The sequence below is a fragment of the Harpegnathos saltator genome, unplaced genomic scaffold (genome assembly GCF_003227715.2).
Source record: "Harpegnathos saltator strain DR-91 unplaced genomic scaffold, Hsal_v8.6 scaffold844, whole genome shotgun sequence".
Classification (NCBI taxonomy): domain Eukaryota; kingdom Metazoa; phylum Arthropoda; class Insecta; order Hymenoptera; family Formicidae; genus Harpegnathos; species Harpegnathos saltator.
The window spans coordinates 1,067,650-1,078,093 of NW_020230698.1; the positions used below are offsets into that span (position 1 = coordinate 1,067,650).

A 10,444-nucleotide genomic window follows, 5' to 3' on the forward strand; every position below is an offset into this window, starting at 1 on the left:
ACGTTCGTTCCGTCGCGCGAAGTGAAGTGAAATGAATCGTCGAATACTGAGGCAAGTTCAACGCGCCAGCTACGTAAGGGCAGGTTCGGTTTTCGCGTCGCGGAGCTTCGTTTTCGACTCGTCAGCCGAGCCTCGACCGCGAATTATCGTTAAACATTGAGGTATGGCACAGCTTTCGTTAAATATTCGCTGAAAATGTAAATTGTTCGTCGGGAGGGTCGAGTAAAGTTTTGGGAATTTTTTCTGTCATGGCCGACTTCTTGGAATATTTCAAACGGAACGGACAGTTTCGAACAGAATATTTTGATTGACTAGTACGCTAGTGATACGTATTCACCGACATACACACACATTGAAAATCGCGACCGTTGCGTTGCATTGTAATATTTTCATGACTATATATTGATCTATCATTTTTCTTTACATTAATTTCAACATTTCGGACTTCATAATTCTGTAACTGAATTCTGTTAAACTGATTTGGTATCTATTTCATCGTTATTTCCAATTTAGATTAGCTTCTTATTGCATACAATTTATTAATTTATACTTGGTAACTTATCATTTTCGCATCGATCAATCTAAACATATCGGCTTCAAATTCTCCATAATGCGTAGGCGCAATTGCGCAAATTGCAACGTTGTTGCAATTTGTGAGGATTTTAGTTATTTTGGACCTAGATTAAAACCTTATCACTCATATTTCGTTAATTAATATTTCGTAACCTGTCATTTCCGAATCTGCCACTTTCCAATATTTCGTGGCCTCTAACTTCGAAACGCATAATCGCAGCTCGATGCGGTTTACGAGGATCATAGTTACTTTGGATCTAGATTAAAACCTTATTACCCATATTTTGATAATTAATATTTCATGACAAGTCATTTCCGAACCTGTCACTTTTCCATCCTTCGTGACCTGTAACTTTAAAACACGTAATCGCATTTCGACATGGTTGGCTCGGATCATCCTTATTTTGAACCTAGATTAATATCTTATCGCAAATAATTTTGCAGTTTATACCCGGTGACCCGTTATTTTTGCATCGGTCGATCTCGACCTATCAGCTTCAATTTCTCGATAACGCGTAGACGCACGTCATTGCAATTTGTGAGGATCTTAGTTATTTTGGATCTAGATTAAAACCTTATCACCCATATTTTGATAATTAATATTTCATGACCGGTCATTTCGGAGCCTGTCACTTTTTCAGACAGCATCGGACATCCAATGGATGTACGTTTCACGTCCAGTTTATGCCCGTATGTCCGATTTACGTCCGTGGACATAAATTGGACGTAACAGGGATGTCCTTATTGGAAATCGGACCTGTAGAACGTCCGATGTACGTCCATCGGACGTCCTGTGTCCGAAGTTGTGACAAACTTACGTCCTATGGACGTCTTTCATAAAAAAAAATGAACATATAACGGACGTCCAATGGACATCCGTGTTTTGTCTGGGTTTCCATCTTTCATAGTCTCTAACTCCGAAACGCGTAAGCACAGCTCAATGCGGTTCACGAGTATCTTAAACCAGCCGCTCACGGTGCTTGTTTTCATGCTGGATTGCTTGCTAGATGAAAATACTGCATTCTGATTGGTACATTTCTGAAGATAGATGGAAATGCACCAATCAGAATGCAATATTTTTATCCAGCAAGCAATCCAGCACGAAAACAAGCACCGTGTGCCGCTGGCTTTAGTGATAAGATTTGCCGCTGACTCGCCTCGTGTCTCCTCCTGTCGCGCATACGCTTATCGGTGATGTGACAAAGACGGAGAGGGATTAATTGTCTGTGCTTGTTTAACTTACTATCTCGTGTAAGGGGAAGCAGAGTGAGCAAGAACCGTGCATGCTTTGCCGTTACCGTCAGGACGGATGTAGTGTGCACATATTTTCTCAGGGGGCGCGTCGGAAGTTGGCAAAAATAAGCGTTCCGGCGTAATCGGCCCCATTGGCCGCTCTCAGGTTTCTCTCTTGGTCTGTTCTTTGTAGTTGCACTGTTGAACTAGTGCAATAAGTTGAAGTGAGACAAATATAGCTTTTCTCACTCTAGCTTATTGCACCAATTTAGCAGTGCAACTATAAAGAACAGACCATCTAGCTGCGTTTCGATATTCACTGCCAGTGCTGAATATCTATAGTATATGTGACACAAATTATATATATGCAGTACTATCAATGAATATCGGAACGCAGTCTCTGCCTCGTCGGTGACTGTACGGTCGCGGACATAAAGGTTGTCACTTTTTTTTTAATGACTTTCGGGACGCATCCCGACTCGAGAAAGATGAGAGCTGCTGCTCCGCCTGCGGAGCACGTTTACGCAGTAACTCACAACGAAAGGCGAGAAATGAAATATACGTGGTATGACATAAGTATGTCAACAATCATTGCGTTCAGCGGAGAAAACCGCTCAGTGAGCGATTAGTGACTAAATAAATACGATTTCACTTAAAATTTCATATACATACAATTTCATATACCTGTTCAATACCTTGCAAAAGGCGCATTCCCATTTGAATGACTTGCACTATGTATCTATCCCTCCGCTGCTGATTTTTCAAAATGTAAGAATTGGGTGCGTTCACGACACTCAACGGTTGAGCAACTGTTGAATAATTTGTCAACGTTATTGGTCTGAATGTAAGAATCTAACAGTAAGGACTAATAGTCACTAATCGCTCATTGAGCAGTTTTCTCCGCTAAACGCAATGATTGTTGACATACTTATGTCATACCACGTATATTTCATTTCTCGCCTTTCGTTGTGAATTACTGCGTAAGCGTGCTCCGCAGGCGGAGCAGCAGCTCTCATCTTTCTCGAGTCGGGATGCGTCCCGAAAGTTATTAAAAAAAAAGTGACAACCTTTATGTCCGCGACCGTACACTCTCGTGTCGCTTGTCGCGACCGTTGTCGCGCACATTCATATTGCGCGCGCGCGTACATTTTCTGGCATGCGTGCGTACGTTCATAGTGTTTCGTCGTAGTTTCTCGGCGTTGCATGGCGTCTTTCGTCGTAGTGCGTACGTGCGCTTGAATCCGACAGACTCTGTTCGTGCGGCAAGAATACCGGCCCCCCCCGCATTCGTACCGGCGATCCTACGTCGCGATTAGTCGGCCGCGACGAGAGTAAGAAAGGGCGACTATTAATATTTTGAGCTGAGGAGGCGAGATTTTGGGCGAGAGAGCGAGTGAGTGAAAGAGAGAGAGAGAGAGAGCGAGTGGGAGAGTGAGTGAGAGAGAGTGAGAGAGAGAGAGAGAGAGAGAGAGAGAGAGAGAGAGAGAGAGAGAGAGAGAGAGAGAGAGAGAGAGTGAGAGTGAGAGTGATAGAGAGGTGTGAGAGGGAGAGTGAGTGTGTGAGAAAGATAGAGAAGGGTAAGAGGGTGAAAAAAGGAGATAAGAGCAAGGTATAGAGATATTATTTGTACACTAAGTGTGGGGAATCTCACGCGGGCTTACACTGCGTTTGCACGAAGTAAGACCAGATAAGAAAAAGGGCGTGGAGTATTACCGCGCGATTAATAGGCACGCCGCTAAAACATATCGTGGCCATGGGTAAGACGCCAAAGAAGGCGGCCCCTGGGGGCGATGAGAGGAATTTGTACGTTCGGAGGCTCAAAGCAACGACCGCGCCGTCGAAAGCTTCTGAATCTAGCTTGCCCGAGAGACAGCGCGAGTCCGAGAATTCGAAAAGGTTTGTAGAACCAATCAGCAAACAGCGAATTGCAAGTTTCACCAGAGTTTCTCGGTTGGATATGCTTGTGAGACGCTCTCTTGTATCTATCCAATTGACTCCAATGATTCCAGAGTGAGGGAATGCGGATTTGTAGTAATAGATTGTTTGTAAATTGGGTTACTTGGTGCAACATTTGGAATTATTTAAGTGCTTGTTGTAGATTTCAACTATTAGAAGAATATTAGAGCTGTGTACTTTGTAGAGTTAATATTTGATATCTGCTAGGAATACTGCAAAATTCTGTACTTTGTCTCATATTCTCAAGTATAATACACATTTATAAACATAATATATATACTTTGTTTTGGAACAAATAGTAGTTAGTATATTTGTGAATTTAGAGAATCGACTTTGAAATAGGAATCACATTGTTGTGAGATTCAGCAGAATAAATTGATATTTTTATAGTGTTATAATGATGCATGTATATGAAAATAGAGATATCTTTATTCCTCAGATGACATGAGAAACTTTGGTTTACTTTCTTTCACATATTTTTCAATTAGTACCTCTCATCACCACCAGTATTTCTTACTCAAAGGCCATATTTGCCATATGGTTTAATCTTTTCATTGATTATGATTATCTTGTTTTTGTTTCAGACCAAAACCGGCTAGTATTCAGAAAAACATCTCTGGTGGATCTGGAAAAAACTTTAAGGTATATATTTTTAATTCTTTCCTATATATCTGATATACTTTCAGTTCTTTTTTATTTATTTTAATATATCAATTTATTTTAATGTATTCATAATATATTTACAATTTTCATTATGAAAAGTTAAGTTATACAAATATATGATATAATTATTTTAGGCTGTATTGCAATCTGAAAAATTTTTTAGACTGCTATTTATAGTTAATTATTTTACTAATAGCATAATTTGATTATTTATCATTTCTGATTATTCATCAATTTATGCTTGTTTTATGCAAAAAATATTGATTCTAAAGCTGAATATAATATGCATCTGAATCTATAATCTAATTAATTATGTTTTTAACCAAAATTTGTAAATAATTTATGATCAGTTGTCTTAACTGTGTGCTATAATATGTTTATAATTATTAAGATCATGATTGGGTGTATAATATGTTGTATATTATCATCTTGTGCAATATTATATTCTTATCTCTTATGGCATAGCTGATATTTGAAAAATAATCTTGTTCAATTTACTACCATTAAGATAGTCTTATCTTTTATTACAAATTTGATATGCTTATCAGTATGGTGTATCGTTTTATATAATAATTTTTTAATATGTTCACACTATAAAATGAATAATTTTTATGAATATTATGTCATATATGTATTTTGTTGTAAATACTGTGTTGTATCAATAATATTCATGTTATTTATATGTTTTATAATTATTAATATTTATAAATTTAATTTTTTTACTAATGTTAATTTCTTCAAATAATTATTAGTAAAATAAAATAATAAATAGTGAATTTTTTGTTCTAGACAGATAGATAATTTATATTATACACAATGTCCTTGAATTTAACTTGTTAGGGTTAATTTTTGCAATGTGGAAATAACATATGTTGTAGAGCAAACTTCGGGCTCCAGCAAAAGTTGGTTCAAGCCAAGCAACAAAACAATTAAAACTATCAATGAAAAATTTCGAAGCAAAAACTACAGACATGCAGCCGGAATCGGAGGAAGCTCTTGTCAAATTGGATGTCTCTGTCCAAGAGGAAAGTGTTAAGGAAGATATGTTATTAAATACCAGTAAAGCTGCTAAGATCGAGGAACCTGTTACTGCTAAAGAAGACATTAATGTTAATTCTGAACAGACATCAAATGAACCTGAAACTTCTCCGAAGATTGTCCAAGAAGTAGTGTCCACTGAGAACGAAATTGTCCTAGAAAAAGAGGGAGTATTATCGGAAAATACTTCTAACATTGAAGCCAAAGAAGTGGAGGATCAAGAAGAGAATGAAGTAAAGTTAATACTCGAGGTTGAACAAGATCTTATGAAAAATGGAGAAGAAAAGCCAGAGGATAAACAATCGAAGGATGACAAGGTAGAAGCTGTAGTTCAAGAAACTGTACAGGAACCCGTTGTACAAGATGAATTAAAAAACGGTGTACATGAGAAAGATGAGGTACAAAGCGAACTCCAAACAGATACCGAAAGCTCAGTGGAAATTGTCGAGTCCACAACGTCTGAGGTATCGGAAACGTCAGAACCCGTTACTCAAAGTAATATGCTAAAGGGTCAAGAAAAAATCGATGACACCTTAAATGATGTGTCATTTATTTCTTACGACTCAAATATAATGCTTAAAGATGTACAAATCAAGCTCAATGATTGTCTCAAAGATAATTCGAAACTCTTCGATGAAAGCAATACAGAGGATATAATGAGTCAACTTTCAAAGGAATCGTTCGGGAAGACGCTTAGAAACATCTCTGGAAGACATTCGATCAACAGAATGCGTCATCTTGGTTTTCACGAGAAGAGGATATCACCAAATAGTTCTTTATTTGTGAATACATCGATGATATCAATACCTCAAGATGAAGGGGCAGAATCTAAAGTTTTACATTACAATAGTACTCTGTCCGAGAGCTTCCCCACGAATGGTAGCTCATTGGATAGAAAACGCAAAACTGACACACCGATCTGGAATCCAACTAAAAAGCAAAAAGTGGAAGCTGAGAGTAGCCTTTTAGGCACACCCATGAGTCTTCTGAAAGGCTTTCGCAGACCTATTCAGATATCTACACCGAATATCACATCATATAAGTTCGAATCTACCAAGTTAGATATTAGCGGGATAAAGGATGATGACAATAAAATAACAGCTGAATCAACCGAAAGTACAAAGAAATGGTGTGTCATCATGTAAAAAATATCGTGAAATAATCGTGTCAATACATAGAAAAGAAAGAATTTCTATATTTTCGTGAGGTACTACAAATTTAACGATCAAGAATATTGACACTATTGTACATCGTCTCCGAACATTATTTTGCTTTCTATCAAAAGATTAAGACCCAAAATAAGAGATCGTTTTCTCACGTTCCTAACATTTGCCCGAATAGGGGAGAGGGTACATTTTTCCTATGAATTCTTACAATTTTTGAAAGTTCTCGTGTTCTTTACGGAGAAACATTAAATAATAATAATGTGCGTATTTTTACCGACTAAATTTTAATATAGCCCAATATTCCCACCGTGTAGACTTTTAAAATTATAACATGTTCTTTATATTCACTAATTCACTAATCTGGGGACAAGCTTATCTGAAAGGGAAAGAGTAAAATGTGTGGTATGATGTCAAGAGTACAATTCTTTCAACTTTTTACATGACTATCGTACAAGCAAAGACTCTATTCTATAAAGTTTACCGATTTAATACCGGCATAATATAGAATAATTAAATCTACATGTATAGAAATGTAATATGTATCTAATTTCGATACATATCTTAATTTATGTATCGCGTATAATTTGTATTTATCTCAAATGTAATTCCCTAGATAGATTTATGCGTGATAAATACGCAGATGAATAGGTTTTATTCTCTCGTTAATTATAAGTAGAAATAGTTCTCCGTAATATGTAACGTTTCATCTTAATCTAACAGAATATTCACTTGAGAATAATTTACATATTATTTTATACATATTATGTTGTGATTACACGAAGCTTCTGTTAAATTCCTGCTCTATACATGACATTTATTCACGTACAGTATATATCATGTAATGCTATAAAGAAACATATCTCTTTGTTTTTAGTTGTTAATGAAGTACATTTGCATTTCGTTAAAATTGTTATTTTGTCCTTTTACAAGGATTTTATCGAAAATGTCGCGATATATATGTTGTACACGACTGAACTGTTCCGATCGACTTTTGAAAGCTAATTGTAACATGAACGTAATCATAATTTTCTAGTTATAGCAAGCCGTTATTATGAGATGAGTTGCAGTGTTACTTTCGTTTTTACGGATGCCAACAGCTCTTGACGAGATTTATTTCGTTCTATTGAAATATTTTTATTGACTATCACAGATATGATATCCATCGTACAGGAGATACAACAATTATTGCAATGTTATATATATGTAATTCTTTAATTAACCAATATATAGTTTTCATATTATTTAGGAAAGCGATGATTGTCTGTGCAACTTATTCGGTGTAAGAATACTCATTAATGTCTACCACTACAAACATGTCTTTTGCAGCTGTAAGGAGTTGTGTGTGTACGGTATAGATACAGAACTGTATATTATCATACAGTGTATCTTAAGCGAAATAGGAGGAATGGCAGAAGACAAAGAGAAAGATATATATGTATACATATATTGACAGAAGGATCTCATTTCGTATGCGACATTTTTTAAACAATTTGCATATTCAAAGCTTTTTTTCATCTGCCATAAATGTAGGTATATCTTTGTGTCATCCGTTAAAGGCGTTATATCGCCTTTATATTCAATTTTGTTATCGGATATACGCATATATATTAAGCCAGCTGTATCCGTTTGACCTTCCATCGTATATGGTAAATGAGAGTTAGGAACGATTAAGACAATTCGACCAAAGTAATTTTTCGGTGTCAGTCGATCTATTCGTTTAGACCTGTCCGAAGTAGTTATTAATTACTAAAGACGTACATAATGTATTGTGAGGAAAATGTCCAATTTATGAGGCACACAAACTAGGCAATTTTCTCACTAATATCACGAAGGAAAAAGAATTTAGATTAATAATTATTCAGGACTAAACGAGTAATCATTAGACATACTTTTATACTTGTTCAATTAGTAGGAGCTTTAGAAGCATATCCAAGAGTGTACATAGGAATTTACGAGATTTATAATAAATTCTCGAAACTGAATGCTTCTGCATGGACGTTGATTGCTTCATTGAATAATTAACGAATAATTAATGAATTTTAATTTCAGTGCCGCCGTGAATGAGTTTTGATGTTAAACGTGATGAGCTCGTTGTGCTTAGTCGTGTAGAAGCTTATCGTTTATCTTATTGTTATATATCAAAACGACTATAAATTTATAAAGTTATGAGGTTACTAATTATTTGAATTATTTTAAACATTTACGCAACGTATCTTTTATTATTGTTATTAGATTGTTACCAGTAAATCTTTATATTTTTTTTCAAACATTTGTTTTGCACAAAACTGAGAGCGGAAGTAGAAAAAAATTCTGTCGATGATATATATTCAGAAAAGGCTCATCGAAAGAGCGCGTTCGCGCATGAAAATGCAATGGACTGCAGCGGGATGCAAGAGTCGACGGTAAAGTCCCAAGAGGTTTAAGCGGGTAAAGGAATAATCTCGTATCTCATTCCTTTGATCGCATTCCAGAAATGTGGCATTAAATCAACAACAGCGGAATATGCCACGCCGGACAGGGTGGCCTAGTTAAGTTGATACTGGTAACTCAAAGGACAGGACCTTGTAAATTGTTAATCACATTTCATAGTTTGCAGGTTTAGTTGAATGAAATGGTAAACGTCGTCATTCCCACATTGCTCAACAATTATCTATAATTGTGATCGATATATAATGTAATTGGAAATAAATAATATATATAATGTAATTTGAAATAATAATATATAATTTTTAAATGTAATTTACAAAATATACAAGATCATGTCGTCGCGTTAAAACTTATTCCTCATTATCTGTGCGGGAAATGTAACAATATATAATTTAATTCTTTCTATATAGTTTAATTCTTCCTATGACGATTTTTCGTATCGCATCTCGTATCGTTATTTATTTTAATTATTTTCAAAACTAATTTATGTGTTATTAATGCGTAAAAATTAATCGAATCAAATCTGTTGCATTATTTATCTCAATATTTCTGTGTACTAATGTTATTACGAATATATTATTACAAATACATAGCAATTACATAGCAACTCAGAAAGCATTTGCTGCTATAAGATTATTAATAACTGTCGAATAAGATGAGGAGAAACAGGTGAATCTTCTTGAAGCATATAATTTTCGCTGACAGATTACGCGATATTTCAGGTCTCAAGTCCTCCTTTCAAATGAAATTGAGCCTTAGCTGCGCTTTAATAATCATGATTCATCTGTTAGGACAGATGTCTGTCTTGAGATATTAATTTTCGTAATTAATGCTATTAATTTCCCTATTTTATTTGTTTTCGCCTCTCCTTTAGATAGGATAGGATATGCATTGATAAAAATGACGATGAATGTTTTATTAAGATGTTTTATTGTTAATTTGTGTAATTTTATCGCGGATGTAAAATACGTAATACACAGTATCCCTTTTACAAGAAATATCAAAATTAGAGTTTATCCATTAACGAGACATCAATTATTGTATTAGTATTGTTACTTAACGTAAAATTCATACACGTTGAGCGATAATCCTTAGCTTACGATATAATGTATAAATTGTTAATGTTTTTGAATATTATAAAACTATATTTCTTATATATTCCTTTTTCATCGTGTTTTTATTATTCTACATCTCTCGGTTATATTTTAATCATACTGGGTAGATATGAATAATTTGTACAGCTTCGATTTCGCGAGAACTTGCGAATAAGTCGAATAATTCGCTAATCGCTGTATCAAAAAGAGACATTTTCAGGCAAAGTTATCATGAAAAATGTAGGTATTATGTATATAAAAAGGACGCAAAATCCTTTCGTTGTTGAATAACTC

General features: G+C 35.2%; 1 protein-coding gene across 3 annotated transcripts; it reads left to right on the forward strand.

Annotated features, from left to right (window-relative positions):
- Positions 1 to 2,930: 2,930 nt before the first annotated feature.
- LOC105182733 (myosin-10) lies at positions 2,931 to 8,625 on the forward strand. Of its 3 annotated transcripts, none has more exons than XM_019841250.2 (3): positions 2,931 to 3,137; positions 4,347 to 4,404; positions 5,304 to 8,625. In XM_019841250.2, the coding sequence occupies exon 3, from the start codon at positions 5,367 to 5,369 to the stop codon at positions 6,606 to 6,608; it is 1,242 nt and encodes a 413-aa protein (XP_019696809.1). In that variant the 5' UTR covers positions 2,931 to 3,137; positions 4,347 to 4,404; positions 5,304 to 5,366; the 3' UTR covers positions 6,609 to 8,625. The 3 variants fall into 3 exon arrangements, with proteins under 3 accessions (XP_019696809.1, XP_011138686.1, XP_011138689.1); XM_011140384.3 differs by lacking the exon at positions 2,931 to 3,137 and adding an exon at positions 3,324 to 3,702; XM_011140387.3 differs by lacking the exon at positions 2,931 to 3,137 and adding an exon at positions 3,926 to 4,008.
- The last annotated feature ends 1,819 nt before the right edge of the window (positions 8,626 to 10,444 follow it).